This window comes from Beta vulgaris, chromosome 2 (genome assembly GCF_026745355.1).
Source record: "Beta vulgaris subsp. vulgaris cultivar EL10 chromosome 2, EL10.2, whole genome shotgun sequence".
NCBI classification, from domain to species: domain Eukaryota; kingdom Viridiplantae; phylum Streptophyta; class Magnoliopsida; order Caryophyllales; family Amaranthaceae; genus Beta; species Beta vulgaris.
Genome location: NC_079203.1, coordinates 30,620,739 through 30,644,935, shown reverse-complemented (window position 1 = coordinate 30,644,935; position 24,197 = coordinate 30,620,739). Strand labels below are relative to the sequence as shown.

Genomic DNA, 24,197 nt, shown 5'->3' with positions numbered 1-24,197 from the left:
TCCTCCTATTCATTTCCCTTGGTCGACCACATAAGACCCACTTTGGGCTTTTCCTTTTTTCAATTGGATGCTACATTGTGTGACCTGATGATAGGATTAATATATCTTAGTTGTAGACCCAATCTTTATTGTCCTACTAATCAACATTTATTCTCTAGCAAGCAAATATGATTACTATAATAATGAACTTATTATCTTCATAAATCAATTCCTATTTACATTAAGTTAATTGTCAGAAATGTCTAAGGATATATTCCTTCAATCTCCCACTTGTTTGAAGACAAGAACGAAATACTAAATTCCTTTTTTCTTCTAATGTCGGATTTGATAACACACTAATTGATTGCCGATTTCAAACTATTCAAACAAGGATATTCCTATTTCGCATGGCCATGTATTTTCTAGTTCTCACTCATCAAGAGGCCTAGACATCATTTCTATCTAACAGGAGGACTTATCCACTACTGTCTGACCATAACTCATACTCAATTCTTAACTCACATGATCACTACCTTTACAGTCTCCTTTTACGGCGCGACGTTTAACAACATCAAAGTTAAAGTAATTATATCATGGTTATTAAGACATACTCATGTCTAAGGAATCCACTAAATATAGATATTTGATTATACTATTTGAATCTAATTAGGTCAAGTCTCAATCAATGTTACCAGGATCAGGATCCTACTTTGGATCGTAGAGGTAGGTATTGTAACACCCCCAAATTTCTCTCTTTTGGAAAACCTATTTAATATAAAACTCCTTGAGAAACTTGAGAGTATTACTGCCACGTGATAACGTTAAAGGCTTTAATACTAACTACTAACTAAACTTTAAACTAATGCAGCGGAAATAACTTAAATAACTTCTCTTTATTAATATAAACTTTATTGTACACCTATATAACAATGGAAATAAAGAAAATAAAATAACAACTCCTTGACTAATTATGATTCCTCACTAGCTCCCCAATATGAAGTATGCATCAATCAACCTGTAAAATCTGCTCACCAAAAGGGTCATCACAGGGACAAAGCCATAAAACAAAACAAAACAAAACGCGTGTCAGTAAAAATACTGAGTACATGTATATGCGGAATATTAAACACTTTATTTAATTAAACTTTTGAAATATTTAATTTCAAAAAACCTTTCTGGATACTTGATAATACTTGTATAACATAACTTTTGAAATATTTAATTTCGAAAAACCTTTCTAGATACTTGATAATACTTGTATAATATAAAGTATATAACTTCAATAAAAACTCCTTTTTCCTTGCCTAGGTACCTTGCCTAAAGTGTGCACACCCCCCAAGTTTAGTATTCCTTACTGAGTCTATTACGAGGGGAACTACCTTGTCCACATGACTTATACAAAAAGTACATGGGTAAATAATATAATGGCTACCGTTCTTGCTAATAAATAACAAGCCGTTGCCTTGGTAAATAATAATAGCTACCGTTCTTGCTAATAAATAACAAGCCGTGGCCTCTTTATAAATTGTGATCATAAAAGATCATATAACTAATAAAAATCCTTCGGAAATAATCCTCCTTTAAAAAGAATAATAATTCTTATATAAAACTTTAGCCATATAAAGGCATAAATAAAATAACTTGCTTAAGGTTTAACCTTTGAAAAATAATAATAGTTCAAAAACACTCCCTTTTTAAATATATAAACATGAATCTAAAGATCAAACTCCTTCTAAAATATTTGAATATAAATTCAAAGATAAAACTTTATAAATATATTAAATGAAAGACATAATTCAAAGTTCATAAATAAAATTTATAAACATTCAAACATCTTCATATAAACAGATGCAGTTCATAATAAAACTCATAAAAACATATATTTCAATCCAAAGTATTTTCCTAAAAACATGATACTACACTTGCAAAACAATTATTAAAGATCTACAAATACACGCACCTTGAATAATAATAACTACAGGGAGAAAGAGAATGGTAGGCTAAGAGGGAGAGAAAGTTTAAACTTGAGAAAAGAGATTTATTTCTCAAATTTGGTGTGAAGAATATGATGGGTGGAGACCCCTATTTATACTAGTTGGAAAAGTAGAATCGGAATAGGATTAGGAAACTAAAAGATAAATTTAGGAAAAAAGATAAACTAATCTAGTTAAGATATAACTAATATTTACGCTTATCCAACTAAGATTAGGAAAAGATATAAATTATCCATAATACATAATTATAGGAGATTATATTAATCTACGAAGATAAGTAAAGTAATGAAAATATCAAAGTTTACCACTCACTAGCAGCAGCCGTGAGTTTTGCTTTCAAACGTTTTTTTTTTTTTTTTTTTTTTTTTTTTTTTTTTTTTGTAAACCTTTTTGGATTTTTCTTTAAAACATTTTTAAATTTTGTTACCAAAATACTTGGGTTTTAAAACTAGTAAACTTAGACCCAATATCTATTTTGGGCTACAATTAATTTATAAATACTCAAAATCTTTTATAAAAGCCTTTTTAATAAATAATAAGCCTTTTTAGTAAATAAAACCTTTTTTTAAAAACTAAAACTTTTCTAAAAATATAAATATTAACTTACTAAAAAATACGGAGTATTACAAACTACCCCCCTTAAAAGAAGTTTCGTCCTCGAAACTTGAAGCAAGCAAGTAAGAAATAAAGAAAATAATTAACATAAATACCAAAAATTTTCTATTAAAGTAAGTTGGCTCACTTAATAACTCATAAAATAAGTCAAAAGTAGGTCAAAAATAGCGTTTTAAGTTAAAAGCGCGAAACTCTATCGTATTCTACCCCTCTTAAAAGGAGTTACGCCCCCGTAACTCGCTAAGGCTTAAAACTTGACTTAAAATTATTTACCAACTTTGTAATACAAACAATATGAAAATCATTGCTGAAAATGTAATAATAAAATCACTTGAGAGACAACACTTTCAAAAATAACTTTTAAACTTTAAAAAGAATAATCTCTATTTCAAGGTATTAATAATATAAATAAATGCCTTCAATAATAGATAAACATAATAAAGAAGGTATTTGAATAAGTACAAAAGGTAGTTTATGACAACTAAAAAGTTATACGATTTGAGTAGGAAAATTTTCCAAATTCTTGAAATAATAAAGAATTACATACTGATACTAAAGACAAGTTTTGTAGGAAAACTATTTGACCAAATACTAATATATTACCAAAATACTATAATATAGTGAGAATAAAAGAGCTTTATAAAACCTTTCGTAAGCTTGACTTGAAAATATAATATTCAAACAACTTTTTCTTTCTGTTTGTAAAATACGTTTGCTTTCTCCTCAAAATTTAATGAGCTTCACAAAACTCATGAAGGTATCACAATGAATATCAAAAAAAAAAAAAAAAAAAATTACCCGTGATCCTACTTTATTACAAATCAAAATCAAATCAATTCATCATTATTCACAAGCAAAACTTGTTAGTATATATACTAACACGACATATACTTGAAGAAAAAAAGACTTCCTTACTTAGGTCCTCAAAACTAAAACTCCTCGAAATTCATCTTCAAAATTTTCTTAAAGTACCATAATTAATATTCTCCCAAAAATAGATAGTACTCAACTAGGACTTGAGATTGGTAACTAAACAATCTTTTCCTAGAAAATTCATACAATCTTCATTTCAATAAAATCAACTCCTTCACGTAATATTAACTCAATCTTAAATCAATAATATAAAAATTCGACTATTCTTTCCAAAGTCAATTACCTTGATTGACTAGTTTCTTCCCTTTTCTCCTTTATTAAGCTCCAAATTTATCCCAAAAGAATATATTTCTTCTATTATTAGAGTCACTTATTTCCATAAGTGATATACCTAATCCTTATATACACTCTATCTTTCATATTGCCAAAACAACAATTATTATGAATACTCTATCGCTTAAGCAATAGTTTAAGACTACTCTCCAAAATAGTACTTCTCTTAGCACTGATAATCCTCAAGATCCACTTAGAATACAATTGGGGAATTCTAGTATATATCTTACTCCACCTTTTAAAACAAAAATGATCTGAAGGAACCAGCTAAAGTTCAAATATGGTCTTACTTCGTACTTTCTTTGCTTAACTATAACAACGGTAACTCCTTTTAAAACACTTGCGATTCAGCATAGGGGAAAATTCCTTAATTAAATCCAGCTTCAAATATGGTACCTCGTATACCCGTAAGGTCCTCATAATATTCCTTATTTTGTCACCTTTCAAAGGTTATCTTTATATCATTGCTGAGATGGTGTTAACTAAATCTATAAGCAAAATATATAACTTATCTAAATCTTAATAATTCCTCCAAGCTGGTATAAACCATTGACCTCCTACTTGTTTCCACAAATTATGAAATTTCTCTTCCTTACTCATGCCACTAAACATTAAAGATCATCCAACTACATAAAACTTCAAATGAATAATTTCACAATTATTCTTAGCACATAACATAATGTATTGCCTTCTTCACTCCTACTAAAAAAAATAACTATTAAATTTCTTTCCTTCAAAGGAATAAACTAGAACAATCTTCACCTTTAATGGATCTCAAATAGTCAACTTGGCTTACTTTGAACTCATAGGTTCTCCTAACACTTATAAATCCACAAAATAAACATATTGATGCTTTATACAATATATTAAATCACTTTGCATGAATTTGATCACATGCATATATGTCATATAAGACATTAAATAACCAAGTTCATCATAGAAAATATACATGCCAAAAAAATATGTTGTAAGAGATGGTAATACCACAACTTGCAAGTAGCTTCTTAATAACATGTCATGAAAGACCGAATAATAACTCAATTCTTATATTAAACAATAAACTCTTTCTTTTGCTTATGAAAAATACAAAGATTTTTCATATTAACTTGACAATAAGTCAAACTTCCTTAAAATATATTCAAAATAATCATTTTTTTTTTTGAAAGATTCAAAATAATCATATTATAAATAGAACAATGAACACTAAACAATTCTTAAAAAAAAATCAATACTTCATAAAAAGTTTCAGCTTTATAATCCGAATAAATATATATAGATTTATAAGATAAATAAGGATTGCATGTTGAAATAATAGTCAAAATAAAAATAACATTTGAACTATAATTTCAAATGAATCAAAAATATTTGAAATTCCTATATATAAAAAAAATTGTTTGATATTCTTGAAAAATACATATATATGTATATGACTAAAAGAGTTGTTTATTTATTTGAGTACTAGGCTTAGTGTATGAATAATTAGTCGAGTGGGTTCCCAGGAAAGAGAGGTGCGGCACAAACGGCCAACTTAAGTACCAAGTCTTTCCTTAGCCAGAACTTTCCTCAGAAAAATAAATCCACATACTTATTCCGTTCTTCAAAATATAAATCAGAAAATAAATATATTTGAAAATATAACTATTTGCTTAAAAGAAAGAAGTTTATTTTTTTTCACATAATATAAAATGTCAAAAAAATGCAACAAGAATGCGAAACTCTATCTTATATGCCCTTCCTAGATCTACCCATACTCTCATTGACTGTTTATTTTATTTTAAAAAAAAGCACCTGGAAAACTGATACCAAACTATTATGGTATGAAAATTGTTTAAAGTTTTCATATCATACACTAGCATGAACACTGAAGAGCAACGTGATTAGCAAGACCAAAACTATTATGGTTTTATGATTATTTTTAAGAGTTTTCAAAGTTATTCTACGAACAAATTATTTATGCCTTTATATGGCTAAAGTCTTATATAAGAATTATTATTCTTTTTAAAGGAGGATTATTTCCGAAGGATTTTTAGTAGTTATATGATCTTTTATGATCACAATTTATAAAGAGGCCACGACTTGTTATTTATTAGCAAGAACGGTAGCTATTATATTATTTACCCATGTACTTTTTGTATAAGTCATGTGGACAAGGTAGTTCCCCTCGTAATAGACTCAGTAAGGAATACTAAACTTGGGGGGTGTGCACACTTTAGGCAAGGTACCTAGGCAAGGAAAAAGGATTTTTATCAAAGGTTATATACTTTATATTATATAAGTATTATCAAGTATCCAAGAAAGGTTTTTTGAAATTAAATATTTCAAAGGTTTAATTAAATAAAGTATTTAATATTCCGCATATACATGTACTCAGTATTTTACTGACACGATTTTGTTTTGTTTTGTTTTATGGCTTTGTCCTGTGATGACCCTTTTGGTGAGCAGATTTTACAGGTTGATGCATACTTCATATGGGGGAGCTAGTGAGGAATCATAATTAGTCAAGTAGTTGTTTTATTTTCTTTATTTCCAGATTTATATAGTTGTACAATAAAGTTTATATTTATAAAGAGAAGTTAGTTCAGTTATTCCGCTGCATTAGTTTAAAGTTCAGTTAGTATTAGTATTAAAGCCTTTAACGTTATCACGTGGCGGTAATACTCTCAAGTTTCTCAAGGAGTTTTATATTAATATATCTTTTCCAAAAGAGAGAAATTTGGGGGTGTTACAAAGTGGTATCAGTTTTTCAGGTTCTTTTTGAAAATAAAATAAACAGTCAATGTGAGTATGGATAGATCTAGGAAGGGCATATAAGCTAGAGTTTCGCATTCTATTTGCATTTTTTTGACATTTTATATTATGTAAAAAAAAAAATACTTCTTTCTTTTTAAGCAAATACTTATATTTTCAAGTATAGATATTTTCTGATTTATATTTTGAAGAACGGAATAAGTATGTGGATTTATTTTTCTGAGGAAAGTTCTGGCTAAGGAAAGACTTGGTACTTAAGTTGGCCGTTTGTGCCGCACCTCTCTTTCCTGGGAACTCACTCGATTAATTATTCATACACTAAGCCTAGTACTCAGATAAACAACTCTTTTGGTCATATACATATATATGTATTTTTCAAGAATATCAAACAAAGGTTTCCAAATATTTTTTTTTCGATTCATTTGAAATTATAGTTCAAATGATATTTTTATTTTGACTATTATTTCAACATGCATTCCGTATTTTTCTTATAAATGTATATATATTTATTTGAATTAAAAGCTAATTTTTATAAAGTATTGATTTTTTTAAGAATGTTTAGTTTATTGTTCTATTTGTATATGATTATTTTGAAATATTTTAAGGAAGTTTGACTTATTGTCAAGTTAATATGAAAAATCTTCGTATTTTTCATAAGCAAAAGAAAGAGTTTATTGTTTATTATAAGAATTGAGTTATTATTCTGTCTTTCATGACATGTTATTAAGAAAAGCTAGCTACTTGCAAGTTGTGAGATTACCATTTCTTACGACATATTTTTTTGGCATGTATATTTTCTATGAGATGAACTTGGTTATTTAATGTCTTATATGACATGTATGCATGTGATCAAATTCATGCAAAGTGATTTATATACATTGTGTAAAGCATCAATATGTTTATTTCTGATGATCTATAAGTGTTAGGAGAACCTATGAGTTCAAAGTAAGCCAAGTTGACTATTTGAGATCCATTAAAGGTGGAAATTATTCTAGTTTATTCCTTTGAAGGAAAGAAGTTTAGTAGTCATTTTTTTATTAGGAGTGAAGAAGGCAATACATTATATTGTATGCTAAAAATTGTCAAACTAGTCATTTGAAGTTTTATGTAGTTGGATGATCTTTAATGTTTAGTGACATGAGTAAGGAAGGAATTGTTTTTCATAATTTGTGGAAGCAAAAAGTAGGAGGTCAATGGTTTATACCACTTGGAGGAATATTAAGATTTGATAAGTTATATATATTTTTTTATGGATATAGTCAACACTCTTAGCAATGATATAGAGATAACCTTTGAAAGGTGACAAAATAAGGAATATTATGAGGACCTTATAGGTATGAGATACCATATTGAAGCTGGATTTAATTAAGGAATTTTTCCCTATGCTGAATCACAAAGGAGTTATCATTGTTATAGTTAAGCAAAGAAAGTACAAAGTAAGACCATATTTGAAACTTTAGCAGGTTCCTTTAGATCATTTTTGTTTTAAAGGTGAAGTAAGATACTAGAATTCTCCAAATGTATTCTAAGTTGATTTTGGAGATTATTGAGTGTCAAGAGGAGTATTATTTTTGGGAGTAGTCTTAAACTTTTGCTTGAATAATGAGTATAATGGTTGTTTTGGCAATATGAAAGATAGAGTGATTATAAGGATTAGGTATATCACTTATTGAAATAAGTGACTCTAATAATAGAAGAAATATATTCTTTTGGGAGAAATCTGGAGCTTAATAAAGGAGAAAAAGGGAAGAATTAGTCAATCAAGGTAATTGATTTTGGAAAGAATAGTCGTATTTTTATATTATGGATTTAAGCATTGAGTTTATATTATGTGAAGAGTTAATTTTATTGAAGTGAAGATTGTGTGAATTTTAGGAAAAGATTGTTTATTTACTATCTCAAGTTATAGTTGAGTACTGTTATTTTTGAGAGATATTAATTATGGTATTTAAGAAAAATTTGAAGATGAATTTGAGGATTTTAGTTTTGAGGACCTAAGTAAGGAAGTTTATTTTTCTTCAAGTATATGTTGTGTTAGTATATATACTAACAAGTTTTGCTTGTGAATAATGATGAATTGATTTGATTTTGATTAATAAGTAGAGATCAAGGGTAATTTTTTTTATGTTCATTGTGAGACTTCATGAGTTATGTAAGCTGATTAAATTTTGAGGAGAAACAAAGTATTTTACAAACAAAAGAAAAAGTTGTTTGAATATTTATTTTCGAGTAAAGCTTACGAAAGTTTTATAAAGTTCTTTTGTTCTCACTATATTATAGCATTTTGATAATATATTAGTATTTGCTCAAATAGTTTTCCTACAAAACTTGTCTTTAGTATCAGTATGTATTCTTTATTATTTCAAGAATTTGAAAATTTTCCTACTAAGTTTTAGAAAATTTTCAGTTTGTCATAAACTATACCCTTTTGTACTTATTCAAATACTTTCTTTATTATGTTGATTTATTATTGAAGGCAATTATTTAAATACCTTGAAATAGAGGTTATTTTTTTTAAAGTTTAAAAGTTATTTTTGAAAGTATTATCTCTCTAGTGTTTTATTATTACATTTCCGCAAAGATTCTTAATTGTTTTTTTATACAAAGTTGGTAAATAATTTTAAGTAAGTTTTAAGCCTTAGCGAGTTACGGGGCGTAACTCCTTTTAAGGGGGGTAGAATACGATAGAGTTTCGCGCTTTTAACTTAAAACGCTATTTTTGACCTACTTTTGACTTATTTTATGAGTTATTATGTGAGCCAACTTATTTTATAAGAGTTTGTGGTATATGTGAATTACATGCTTTACTTCTTACTTGCTTGTTTCAAGTTTCGAGGACGAAACTTCTTTTAAGGGGGTAGTCTGTAATACTCCGTATTTTTAGTAAGTTATTATCTATATTTTTATAAAATTTTAGTTTTTGAAAAAGGTTTTATTTACTAAAAAGGCTTATTATTTATTAGAAAGGCTTTTATAAGAAAGTTTTGGGTATTTAAAATAAATTTTAGCCCAAATGAATTTTGGGCCTAACTTTCCTAAGTTTTATATTCAAGTAGTTTGTTCAAAATAAAATTAAAATATTTTAAAAAATCTAAAAAGGTTTAGAAAAGAAAAGATTTAAAAAAAAAAAAAAAAAAGGTTTATAAAAAAGAGAAAAAAGAAAAAAAGCAAAAAAGAAATTTGTTAGCCATATCTCACGCGGCTAAGTTGTTAGCGTGTGATATAAATTTGTTTATTTTTCTTCTTTAACTATCTTTATATTATTACCTTATATGATTATGTATTATGGGATAATTTATATCTTTTCCTAATCTTAGTTGGATAAGCGTAAATATTAGTTATATCTTAGCTAGATTAGTTTATCTTTTTCCTAAATCTATCTTTTAGTTTCCTAATCCTATTCCGATTCTACTTTTCCAACTAGTATAAATAGGGGTCTCCACCCATCATATTTTCACACCAAATTTGAGAAATAAATCTCTTTCTCAAGTTTAAACTCTCTCTCCTCTTAGCCTACCTTTTCTCTTCTCCCTAGTAGTTATTATTATTCAAGGTGCGTGTATTTGTAGATTTTAATAATTGTTTTGCAAGTGTAGTATCATGTTTTTAGGAAAAATATTAGATTGAAGCGCATGTTGTTTGAGTTTAATATGAACAACATGATTTTTTTTTTTTTTTTAGTTGAACTAGTCGAATATTATGTTTTATAATATGTTTGAAGTCGGCGTAGGTAGCCGCAGGATTATTTTAACAATCATTATCACATTCTTTGTTTGAAATTCCATATCATCTACTAGTATGAAAATTGTTTAAAGTTTTCATATCATACACTAGCATGAACACTGAAGAGCAACGTGATTAGCAAGACCAAAACTATTATGGTTTTATGATTATTTTTAAGAGTTTTCAAAGTTATTCTACGAACAAATTATTTATGCCTTTATATGGCTAAAGTCTTATATAAGAATTATTATTCTTTTTAAAGGAGGATTATTTCCGAAGGATTTTTAGTAGTTATATGATCTTTTATGATCACAATTTATAAGAGGCCACGACTTGTTATTTATTAGCAAGAACGGTAGCTATTATATTATTTACCCATGTACTTTTTGTATAAGTCATGTGGACAAGGTAGTTCCCCTCGTAATAGACTCAGTAAGGAATACTAAACTTGGGGGTGTGCACACTTTAGGCAAGGTACCTAGGCAAGGAAAAAGGATTTTTATCAAAGGTTATATACTTATATATAAGTATTATCAAGTATCCAAGAAAGGTTTTTTGAAATTAAATATTTCAAAGGTTTAATTAAATAAAGTATTTAATATTCCGCATATACATGTACTCAGTATATTTACTGACACGCATTTTGTTTTGTTTTGTTTTATGGCTTTGTCCTTGTGATGACCCTTTTGGTGAGCAGATTTTACAGGTTGATGCATACTTCATATGGGGGAGCTAGTGAGGAATCATAATTAGTCAAGTAGTTGTTATTCTATTTTCTTTATTTCCAAGATTATATAGTTGTACAATAAAGTTTATATTTATAAAGAGAAGTTAGTTCAGTTATTCCGCTGCATTAGTTTAAAGTTCAGTTAGTAATTAGTATTAAAGCCTTTAACGTTATCACGTGGCGGTAATACTCTCAAGTTTCTCAAGGAGTTTTATATTAATATATCTTTTCCAAAAGAGAGAAATTTGGGGGTGTTACAAACTTTGTAACACCCCCAAATTTCTCTCTTTTGGAAAACCTATTTAATATAAAACTCCTTGAGAAACTTGAGAGTATTACTGCCACGTGATAACGTTAAAGGCTTTAATACTAACTACTAACTAAACTTTAAACTAATGCAGCGGAAATAACTTAAATAACTTCTCTTTATTAATATAAACTTTATTGTACACCTATATAACAATGGAAATAAAGAAAATAAAATAACAACTCCTTGACTAATTATGATTCCTCACTAGCTCCCCAATATGAAGTATGCATCAATCAACCTGTAAAATCTGCTCACCAAAAGGGTCATCACAGGGACAAAGCCATAAAACAAAACAAAACAAAACGCGTGTCAGTAAAAATACTGAGTACATGTATATGCGGAATATTAAACACTTTATTTAATTAAACTTTTGAAATATTTAATTTCAAAAAAACCTTTCTGGATACTTGATAATACTTGTATAACATAACTTTTGAAATATTTAATTTCGAAAAACCTTTCTAGATACTTGATAATACTTGTATAATATAAAGTATATAACTTCAATAAAAACTCCTTTTTCCTTGCCTAGGTACCTTGCCTAAAGTGTGCACACCCCCAAGTTTAGTATTCCTTACTGAGTCTATTACGAGGGGAACTACCTTGTCCACATGACTTATACAAAAAGTACATGGGTAAATAATATAATGGCTACCGTTCTTGCTAATAAATAACAAGCCGTTGCCTTGGTAAATAATAATAGCTACCGTTCTTGCTAATAAATAACAAGCCGTGGCCTCTTTATAAATTGTGATCATAAAAGATCATATAACTAATAAAAATCCTTCGGAAATAATCCTCCTTTAAAAAGAATAATAATTCTTATATAAAACTTTAGCCATATAAAGGCATAAATAAAATAACTTGCTTAAGGTTTAACCTTTGAAAAATAATAATAGTTCAAAAACACTCCCTTTTTAAATATATAAACATGAATCTAAAGATCAAACTCCTTCTAAAATATTTGAATATAAATTCAAAGATAAAACTTTATAAATATATTAAATGAAAGACATAATTCAAAGTTCATAAATAAAATTTATAAACATTCAAACATCTTCATATAAAATAGATGCAGTTCATAATAAAACTCATAAAAACATATATTTCAATCCAAAGTATTTTCCTAAAAACATGATACTACACTTGCAAAACAATTATTAAAGATCTACAAATACACGCACCTTGAATAATAATAACTACCAGGGAGAAAGAGAATGGTAGGCTAAGAGGGAGAGAAAGTTTAAACTTGAGAAAAGAGATTTATTTCTCAAATTTGGTGTGAAGAATATGATGGGTGGAGACCCCTATTTATACTAGTTGGAAAAGTAGAATCGGAATAGGATTAGGAAACTAAAAGATAAATTTAGGAAAAAAGATAAACTAATCTAGTTAAGATATAACTAATATTTACGCTTATCCAACTAAGATTAGGAAAAGATATAAATTATCCCATAATACATAATTATAGGAGATTATATTAATCTACGAAGATAAGTAAAGTAATGAAAATATCAAAGTTTACCACTCACTAGCAGCAGCCGTGAGTTTTGCTTTCAAACGTTTTTTTTTTTTTTTTTTTTTTTTTTTTTTTTTTTTTTTGTAAACCTTTTTGGATTTTTCTTTAAAACATTTTTAAATTTTGTTACCAAAATACTTGGGTTTTAAAACTAGTAAACTTAGACCCAATATCTATTTGGGCTACAATTTATTTATAAATACTCAAAATCTTTTATAAAAGCCTTTTTAATAAATAATAAGCCTTTTTAGTAAATAAAACCTTTTTTTAAAAACTAAAACTTTTCTAAAAATATAAATATTAACTTACTAAAAAATACGGAGTATTACAGGTATGATCGAATCGGTAGGATCAGATCGTAGGATCGTAAGATCCTACAATTTAGTAAAATAGAGATAATTATACTAGAATATGATGAGAATCTCATGTTAACAATTTACACATATTAGTAATGACTTATTTCCTTGGCAAATGGTGATAGTTTTCAATACTACAAGATTAAAGTAATATATGGAACCAAAATCTAATAGGAGAAATATATTATGTGAAAACTTACTTTACGATTTTTTTATGATAGTAACGGATCGTAGAATCGTATTAAGATCCTACCATGTCATTTTTTGTGGTTGGATAGGATTGAAAGATCCTACCTAGGATCGGGATTAGTGAAGTCCTTCCGAATCGTAGAATCGTAGGATCGTAAGATTCCGATCGGGATTTTAACAACTATGGTCTCAATTTATCAAATAAACATCCATATAATCAAGTAGACATCGCTACGTCCCCATAATCCGTGGAAATGCGCTATCAGTTAATTATATGCTAGTGTTCAAATAAATCACTTATCTCTAATTTGTGATTTCGACTAGGGACTTTGAATAAGTTGCGACTTCAATTTACTTTATAGGGTTTCAATTATCAAACTTTATCGGTAATCCTATTTGAAAACACAAGTTATTGGAAAATTTTATTTAAGAAAATTTGTTAAGAATAAGCTAACTTTTGGGCATTACTTGGGGTTCGAAGCCTCATCACAACAATATGTTGGGGAACTCACTTGTGGTGGCAATAGGCTTTTATCTTTCCTAATACAAAAAAAAAATCGAATAGGAAATGATGTACAACATTTGTAGCATAATTTCCCGTTTGTATGCTAGGTTAGAGCTCCAAGTGTTGGAAAAAAGACTCTCTTGCTTTTACTTGTGATAGGCGCCAGTTTTTAGAGGGAAGAGTAGGGTTTTCTCTCTCTCTTTTCAATTGTAAAGTTATTGCTTAACTTGTATACCTTTAACCTTAATAATATATCAATATATTAATAGAATTTCTAGGTTAATTAGAGATACTAATTTTCCTCCTATTCGTTTCCCTTGGCCGGCCACCATAAGACCCACTTTGGGCTTTTCCTTTTTTCAATTGGATGCTACATGTGTGACCTGATGATAGGATTAATATATCTTAGTTGTAGACCCAATTTTTAATGTCCTACTAATCAACATTTATTCTCTAGCAATCAAGCAAATGTGATTACTATAATAATTAACTTATTATCTCCATAAATCAATTCGTATTTACATTTAGTTAATTGGCGGAAAGGTCTAAGGACGTATTCCTTCAATCTCCCACTTGTTTGAAGACAAGAGCGAAATACTAAATTCCTTTTTCTCTTAATGCCAGATTTGATAACACACTAATTGATTGCCGAGTTCAAACTATTCAAACAAGGATTTACATTTTTTAAACCTATTCCGCATGGCCATGTATTTTCGAGTTCTCACTCATCAAGAGGCCTAAACATCATTTCTATCTAATAGGAGGACTTATTCACTCTTGTATGACCATAACTCCTACTCAATTTTTAACTCACATGATCACTACCTTTATAGCCTCCTTTTACGGCGTGACGTTTAACAATATCAAGGTTAAACTAATTATATCATGGTTATTAAGACATAGTCACGTCTAAGGAATCCACTAAATATAAATATTTGTTCTACTATTTGAATCTAATTACACTAGTGGAAAAAAACGGAAGGGCTGCGTTTTTGTCCAGCAGCCCTTCACTTTTTTTAAACCGCAACCCTTCATAATGAAGCGCTGCGGTTGAGGCCCAAAAACGCAGCCCTTCCATATTGGAAGGGGTCGCGGTTTTGTGCCTAAAATGCAGCCCTTCTTTGTACAAAGGGCTGCGTTTTTGGCACAAAACCGCAACCCTTTTGACCCATAAAATAATAAAAAAAAAAGTTTTTTTTTGACATTTTTTAACAGTCGAAATTTATAGATCTAAAAATGAAAAAAAAATAACGAAAATGAAAAAAAGGAACGGAAACGAAAAAAAATAACGAAAATGAAAAAATGAACCAAAATGAAAAAAAAAACGGAACAGAAAATGAAAAAAAAGGGAACGAAAATGAAAAAAAAAAAATCAACACACAAATTCAGAATGACAAAAATACATAATACTCAAACGAAAATGAAAATTAAACTCAAAAATTACAAACACACAAATTCAGAATGACATAAAATGAAAAAAAAGGAACAAAAACAAAAATGAAAATTAAACAAAACTCAAACCTAGATCTATAAAAAAAATTCAAAAATTACAATCAAGTGTTTTACAACGCAGCCCAATCTAGCACTTGAAGAAGACAGATTTAGGACATAGAGATGGTTGCTCGCGTTGTTTCTCTCTCCGCCGCTCTCGCGGCCGTTGCTGTTGGTGTTGCTGTTGGTGTTGTTGGTGGTGCGTTGTTTCTCTCTCCATCGCTCTCACGGCTCTCGCGGCCGTTGCTGGTGGTGTTGTTGGTGTTGTTAATACCGAAACGAAGATCAGTGAAGATAATACCGAAACGAAGATCAGTTTGGAGGAGAGGAGGAGATGAGAGGAGAAAGGCGTTCGAAGGTTGACGGAAGAAGAAAGGCGTGAAGATGAGAGGAGAGAGAGAAACTGAGGCGTGAGGATGAGAGGCGTGAAATGAGGAGAGAGGAGAGAGGCGTGCGTGAAATGAAGAGAGAGGAGAGAGGCCAATCTCAAATAACAAACCCTAAAGCCTTGCAATTTCTTTTAAATTAAAGTCATTTTTTTTTTAAAAAAAAAAAGCCCATAAAGGGCTGCGTTTTTAAAAAATCGCAGCCCTTAGCTTTATTACTTAAAGGGCTGCGTTTTTAAAAAACCATAGCCCTTTATTACTTATAGGGCTGCGGTTTTCGGCTAACCACAACCCTTCGTTTTCGAAGGGCTGCGGATTTTGGGCTAACCGCAACCCTTCACTATCAAGGGCTGCGTTTTTAGAAAAGTCCTTCCGTTTTTTTCCCCTAGTGTTACGTCATGTCTAAATGTATCATATAAACATCCATATAATCAACTAGACTTCTCTTTGTCTCCATAATCCGTGGAACTGTGCTATCAGTTAAATATATGCTAGTGTTACAATAAATTAGTTATCTCTAATTTGTTATTTAAACTAGGGACTTAGAATAAGTTGCGACTTCAATTTACTTTATAGGGTTCAATTATCAAAACTTTATCGGTAATCCTATTTGAAAACACAAGTTATTGGGAAATTGTATTTAAGAAAAATTGTTAATAATAAGCTAACTTTTGGATGGGTGCTCAAAATAAGTCATTCTTCAGATCAACTCTAAATAAGAAAAACTTGTAAGGGTATTAACTTTTAATGGGTTCAAAAGGTAAACAACTTGTTATTGTAGGTCATCTGTCCACGCCTCTTATTTATACTGGTTTCGATTTTCAGTTTTTATTTTATATAAATTCTAAACATTAATTAAATAAAAGATATAAATAGACCCATCCACCCACCCAAAACCCCTCCCTACCCTCACCCCCACCCTTGCAAATACCCCCTTCCCCACCCCTGCAAATGTCCCCCTCTTCTTGTGACCACCCCATGCAAACACCCTCGCTCTCCTCATTTTTGGAAATTTGAGTTTAATTTTCTGGATTTTTTTTTTTGCTTATTTCTAGAATTTTTCCAGGCTTATTGCTGGAAAATTTTGCTCATTTGTGGAAGTGTTGTGTTGTTTTGACAGAGAAATGGCATTGATGAAGAGCTTGAGTTTCTCGGGAGAAAGGAATCACGTTCTCATTTCGAATAATTGTTGTGATTTGGAGCATTTTTGTGCCGATTTTGAGTCTTTTACTCCTATGAAGAGACACTATTGTAGCGGTGATAATTTATGTGATGAAAAAGTTCAGCAACAAAACTACGATTTCTCTTCTTCAAGCTTTACCTCAAGAATTTCTGGTTCATTTTCATTTTTCTAGAAAATTTATCTCTTTGATTATATTGTGATTAAATTGATTAATTTGTGATTGAGTTCATTGAAATGATATGAAATAACATGAAACTGATTTATTTGTGATTGAATTCTTAGCAAATTGAAGTACTTTGTGGTCCAGTACTTATCACTCCAGTAGAACAAGTGTGTGGTGGTGGTGGCGACTTACGAAGAAGGGAGAAAAAGTTTTTGGTGTTTTACAAAAGAGCGATAGATAAGTGGTGGTGGCTCCTGAAGGATGGAGAAAAAGGTGGAAATGCTGGGTGGTGGTGGTGGTGAGTATTTCCAACGACATTGTCGTGTTATTGGGTGGTAGGGGGTTTCAGGTTCATTTTAGTGGGGGTGGTAGAGCTAGGGTGGGGAAGGGGTGTTGGTCATAGTGGGAAGGAGAGAGAAAGAGGGGTTAGAGAAGATGGTGGAGTGAGAGAGGGATGGAGGGAGAAAAAGGGTTGGAGGAGAAAAGTTAGTCGAATAAAAAGAAAATTTTAAAAAATTATCCATTCTTTAAGTCACTTGTCACTTAAACTTATTCAAAGATAATATCCTTATAAGCTTTGCTTGTTGAAAGTTAATCCAAAGTCTGACTTATTTTGAGTGAAACCGCCTAAAGGTTGGCTTATTCTTAACATTTTTTTCTTTTATTTAATACTAATAAACCAAACAATAAAATAAGAAATGAACTCTTATTAATAAACATTCTAAGCATAATAAATGTCTCTACATTGTAAATATGAAGTTAAAAAACCTAAAACCACTCTCCCATATGCTTAAGCCCCACAAACCTATTATGACTCGCATGCTTAGGTTGAGCAAGCAGTTTAGTCAATGGTTTGCCACATTCTCCTCCGTGTGAACCTTGCTTTCATTTGCATCCCTTATTCCAATGATATCTCGAATAAGATGGAATTTTCTAAGCACATGTTTAGATCCCTGGTGCGATTTAAGTTTCTTGGATTGAGCAATGGCACCAATATGGTGTAATGTATTCAAAAGTGGACATCATTTTGTTCACCATCATGCTAGTGCATTTGTATGGTTCATAATATTTAAATTTGCCTATAAAAGAGAGCATGGTTTTCCTTTATAAGGTAAAGTGAAAGAAAATTGTAGATAGGATTTTTTTTGTCAGAAACCCTCTTTAAGTGTGTGGATCTTGAAAATAACTCACAACAACTTTTTTATTTTTACTTAACCCACAACAAGTCTTGACCCGTGTTGGTTGCAACACAATTAGCCAGTTTTCAGGTTAGAGCCGGTTTAGTGGGGCCCACATCTTCAATTTCCCTCCCATAAAATGGCACGTGAGGAAGGCACATGTTTTTTACCTCCCACTGCTGCACATTTTTCCTTCTCTCTCCTCAATTCATTACACTCCAACCACTAGTACAAGGGTCTTCGTCTCTCTCCTCTGTACATCTTCGAAAAATTGAAGATTCTTCAACTGTAAAGTTGACGTTTTTCACCACTTTAACTCCTTGGTTCAGCACTGTAATTTCAACACTTTTACTGCTTGTTCCTAATGGAGACAAACCCGATAATTATGGGTGAGGAAGGAAGGAAAATCTGGAGGGTAAAGCAAGAAATAGGTCAGAAAAGTGACGAATTAAGGTGAGGACCTTACTTACTGATGTTAATTATACTTTTAAATTTCTGATTTTTCTGAAAATGTAGTTTAATTTATGTACTTTATGGCTGATGATGTTGGTTGAAAACGAGATTTTGGGACTTAAATAAATGGGTAAAATTGAACAGTAAGTGATGACAAAGTGAAAAGTTTGCTTTTTTATTCATTGTTGTTATTGGGGAATGGGTTAAATGGGGGAAGGAGGGTTTGTGTTTGTTTCTCATTTATTCATTGTTTCTCATTTATACTTAAATAATGGGTTAAATTGTTGTTATTCATTGTTGTCTGTAGCTCAAGACCAACCAATTCACTTGTGCTTGCTGTCTATTTAGGGGGTTTTTTCCAATGTAGTAAGCATAGGACTGAATATGTTGGTGGGTCAGTGTTTATTAAGGAGGGTTTTATGGTGGATGAGTTAAACATGGGAAGATTGAGGGAGATTGTAATGCAGGGTCAGAGAATGCATGGGATGAGAGTGAATGATAGATTCAGTATGTGGTATAGGGAACCTGGAAAGAATTTAACAGTTGGGAAGAGGATGGTAGTAGCTCAATATGACATGAATGGTTTATACCTTAGCAAGGATGGGCATGACAGGATTGTGTTGTATGTTGTTGATGAACCCAAGGTTCAAGTGCTGGACCTGTGTTTAGGTGTAAGACCTTACCCACCCTTTCAAAACCCCTTACACAACCCAATCCAATCCCAAAATTGAATACAGTCCAATGGTTTCCCCACACACAGCACTCAATTACTTCTTCACTTGGACCAAGGTCTTCCTTTCTTGGCCCAACTCCTTCCTTGGTCCCATCTTCTTCTATTCCACTCACAACCAATAAGGGTATTGCTGCCCCTATCCTTCAGTTGCATTCCTCTAACCCTTAAACTTCTACTGCAGCTTCCCATATCCTTCACCCTAATCCTTCTACTGCAGCTTCCCCTATCAGACACCAAGTAACCCAAAAGCTCCTGCTGTTGAGAAGAGGGCTACCCCAAGAGTGAAGCATGTAGCAACAAAACACAAAGCAAAGGAAAAGGGGAAGAAGGAGGCAGAGAAGAAGAGTAAAGGTAAGAAGGCAGTCAAGGAGGGTAAACCTAAGAGGGCTTCTGTGAGGAGGTTGTTTGCAAACTATGAAGGGGAGGAAACTGATTCAGACTTGAGTGATTTTGATTTTCAACCAGGGGAGGAAGACAGGAGGGAGGATGTTGATGATGAGTTGTTCTTTGTTTCAAGTGACAATGTCAATGACATTGTGGGGGATGTTTTGACAGATCTAGGGTCACAAGGGGTTTTGAGCAACACAGTAGCAAAGGAAAACAGTGGCAAGGGAAAACAGAAGGTGACACAACCTAGGCGGGCAGAAGAGGATATAGAGGTTGGCAACCCAATAGAGTTGGACGAGGACAGTGATGAAGCTAGGAGCCTTGATGGATCTGATGAGGAAGGTGATGAGTTTCCAACCTTCAACCCTGAGACTGACTTCAAGGGGCAGGTACAACTTTTTGTTGGTTTGAAATTTGACTTCAAGGTGATGAGTTGAGGGTGTGTGCAGAAAGTTTTTATGGACAGGGAAGACTTTGGATTCTAAGAAAGCACCTGTGGCATGGGCTACTTTTTACAATCCAAGAGTGGCTGGGGGCTGGAACCTAATTAACATGGAAGTCTGGAATAAAGCTGCAATACTGAAGCTTTTATGGGCTCTTACTTTTAAGGCTGATAAATTATGGGTGCAATGTGTGAATGAATACTATATGAGAAGAAGTGATGTGTATTTTGTTGCTATTAGCAACAGTATGTCATGGCAACTCAAGAAGATACTGACAGCTAGAGAGCTGTTGCAGGAGCTAGGAGGGTGGAATTCAGTGGTGCATAATGGCAAATACAACATTAAAAAATCTTATAAGTTATTAATGGGGTCCTTTAAGAAGGTGGAGTGGAGTAGACTCATTTGCAATAACAAGGCTAGTCCTAAAAGTAAATTTCTTCTATGGCTAGTGCTGCAGAACAGGCTGCCTACTGCAGATAGGATTAGCAAATGGAACATACCATGCTCTCTCATTTGTAAATTGTGTGATGCTGAAGAGGAAACCATTCAACATTTGTTCTTTAAATGTGACTATGCTGCAGCAGTATGGCATGCAATTCATAGCAAGCTACACTGGGACTATCATGTCCAGTCATTTGGTGAAGAGGTAAGGAAGGCCAAGACTAAGGCTCGTGGGCAAAGTAGACAGGCCAGGCTTTATGTTAAGCTATTTACAGAGGCCATTTATGCAATTTGGCTCCAAAGGAACAATAAAGTGTTTAATGATACTTTAGTTCCTGCTCATATCCTAGTTAAAGAGATAATTTTTAGGACTGCTTGTAATTATCCTGAAAATGAAAGGACTTTGTTAGTGGACTAGCCTATTACTATTGTATTGGTAGGCTTAGCTGAGGTGTGATGGTTGCCTAGGTTGTAAGAAGCTTATTTGGCTTCTCTATACTTTCTTTGGTTATCAATAACAACTTTGAATTGCCAAAAAAAAAAAGAAATTTGATTCCATTTACATATTGAGAAAGGCTCTACAGCATCATAGCATTGAACAAAAATATTCCTTCTATTTCATACACAATGGGGGGGGTAGATTTGAAGTACGTTGTCCCCACAAGTGTGACTGTGAGTGGAATATCAAAAGAGGGAAGTTTGTGCACTGTCACTGTCCTAAGGACCATCTTAGGTGTTTGTTTAAAGTCAGAGCTGTTAAGTCGTTGATGTCAGACCAATACCAACTTCGGGAGTGTCAATTGAAGCATGACTGTGGTTTCTATCACCACAGTAATAAGATCACATCTGCATACCTAGCTGAGAGGTACATAGATGACTGGAAAGCTGACCCTAGATGGAGCCTAAAGGCCTTTATTGATAAAGTGTACAGGGATCTGGGGTTGACAATTGGTTATTATAAGGCTTGGTTCACTAGGGCTAGGGTTAAGCAAATTTTGTATGGTGATGGGGATGAGCAGTATGCCAAAGTGTACCAATATGCATTTGCCTTGCTGAAATACAACCCAGGGTCCACTGCAATAGTGGCTGTTGAGAACAATGAACACACATCATCCCCACATTTTGCAAGGATGTATGTGTGTCTAGAAGCTTGCAAAACTGGGTATAGGCAGGGGTGCAGACCTATCATTGGGGTTGATGGTTGCCACCTGAAAGGATCCTATCCAGGAATGATTCTCTCTGCAATTGCAAAGGATGGGAATAACATCTTCCCAGTAGCATGGGCTATTGTAGAGGTTGAGAACATATCAAGTTGGACTTAGTTTTTGGAGCTGCTGATGAATGATACAGGCCACATTGATGGTGATGGGTTGACACTGATGTCAGATAGGCAGAAGGTAATGACAACATGTCTTTATCATTGTTATGAATGCTAATGCTGTGCAGTAATATATAACAGGGTTTGATTGAGGCCATCTCCATTACTGCACCAAAGGCTGATGTCAGGTTTTGTGTTAGGCATATCTGGGCCAATTTCAAGAAGAAGTTTGCTGGGACATTGTTCAAGGAAGCCTTCTGGAAAGCTGCCAAAGCCACCACTCTAGTAAGATATTGGAAACCCTACAATACCTTGTTGTGAATGTTTGTTTGATGTTAAGCTCAAACCTAAAGTTACTTCTTTTATTTCAATAATGAAGCACCAATTTCAAAAAGAACTTGGAGGTATAAGGTTCCTATCTGAGGAGGCCTACAACTTTTTGGTTGATATACCAGCAAGGCACTGGTCCAGGCATGCCTTCACTACAACAGCCAAGTCCAACATGGTAACAAACAATATGTGTGAGACTTTCAACGCAGTTATCAAAGAGGCAAGGGACAAGCCTGTGATTACCTGCATGGAGTGGTTAAGGAGGTACATAATGAAGAGGCAAGCTGAGAAATGGAGGGTGTTCAAACATACAAATCGACACTCATGCCTTACATAACAAGGGTGCTTGGGTGGATTCAGAAGGGTGCTAAATATTGCACTGCAATTCATTCAAGAACAGATGAATGGGAGGTGGACACAGCTGATGATAGGCTCATTGTGAATCAGAGAACAAGAACTTGTACATGCAACCACTTTATGCTAACTGGCATACCTTGCAGCCATGCATGGAGTTGCATTGTGGCTAAAAGAGAAAGGCCTGCAGACTATGTGGATCAATGCTACAACAAGGAGACATACACCAAAGCTTACTCTTCACATGTTAAGCCCATGCCTGGGTACAAGCACTGGGATGCTTGTGATAACCCAGAGCCACTGCAGACTATGTGGATCAATGCTACAAGCACTGGCAGACCTAGCTTGAAGAAAAGGAGAAAGGAAGATGATGAGGTAGAGAAGGGACAGGGAAAGAAAGTGAAAAGACAAGGTAGGAACCAAAAGTGCTCGAACTGTGGAGAGTATGGGCACAAGAACTACAAAGGAAAGTGCAAGAAACCTAAGGTTGCACCTGCTGCCAAAAGTCCCAAAAAAGGAGGAAGACCTGCTTCTAATGATGCTTGGGTGCTGGCCTGTAAGAAGAAAAAGGAGATAAGGGCAAACATGGTATGACACTTATGGTTTTCATTTGTTGGTTGCAACCTATATGTACATGTTACCCTAACTTTTGGTTACCTGTTGTGTTGTATTTTGTGTCCATGGTGTTTGCAGATGAGCTATGCCCCCCCAAGTGAGCAACAAGACACACAAGGACAAACCAGCAAAAAGCCCAAGAATAAGAGCGGGAAAAATCCGGAATCTCAGCACAATAGTGACCCACAATCTCAGCCCACCAAACCACCAAAGAAGAAACTAAAAAGCTTGAAAGATGACTTGCTTTCATGAGTCATGCTTCACTAGTGTTCAACTGTTGTGAAGACATCTTTTGTAATGTGGTGTGTACCACTTCAAGCTAATTTAGGTTGAAAAACATTTACAATTTTAGGTGATTTCATAACATTATGAAATGTATTTTTGGGCAGCCCTATTATTTGGGTTGCAAAACATTTGAATGTAATTAAAGGATTTGGGTGCATCCATACTATTTAGGTTGCATGATTGTTGGTAATGATGATGCCAATTTTTATATGTGCATCAAATCATATTGCACTAAAATTTTAATTGTTGTTGACAAAACCAAGCACTTACTGTGCAATAGCACCATAACTACCTAAACAACCAAGTACAATATCACCACTTAACTAACTAAACAACCAACCATCTATCCTAATGAATCATGATGAAGACCAAGCAAACTGCCAACAAAGTCACAAGAGCCCCAACCAGCATTCCTGACAACATCCTTGAACCACTGCCCTTCTTTAATCTTCTTGCAGCTCCATTCTTTCTCATTAACTTCCCCTGCTCAGCTTCAGCTTCGGCCTTAATCCTTATACCTCCAACCCTTGACAGTTCACTCTTCAGGAAGGCTACTTCATGGCTCA

At 32.5% G+C, this 24,197-nt stretch overlaps 1 protein-coding gene and 1 long non-coding RNA gene across 2 annotated transcripts; one reads left to right on the top strand and one right to left on the bottom strand.

The window, feature by feature from the left end:
• Positions 1 to 853: 853 nt before the first annotated feature.
• LOC130590605 (uncharacterized) lies at positions 854 to 1,675 on the bottom strand. Its single transcript, XR_008968450.1, has 2 exons — positions 1,213 to 1,675; positions 854 to 1,150 (listed from the first exon to the last, which is right to left on the bottom strand). It is a non-coding gene; the product is annotated as an uncharacterized LOC130590605 (long non-coding RNA).
• Positions 1,676 to 22,066: 20,391 nt separating this feature from the next.
• Positions 22,067 to 23,598, top strand: LOC104886997 (uncharacterized). Its single transcript, XM_010671574.1, has 5 exons — positions 22,067 to 22,126; positions 22,189 to 22,332; positions 22,427 to 22,675; positions 22,738 to 23,319; positions 23,425 to 23,598. The coding sequence occupies exons 1-5, from the start codon at positions 22,067 to 22,069 to the stop codon at positions 23,596 to 23,598; spliced, it is 1,209 nt and encodes a 402-aa protein (XP_010669876.1).
• Positions 23,599 to 24,197: the final 599 nt, after the last annotated feature.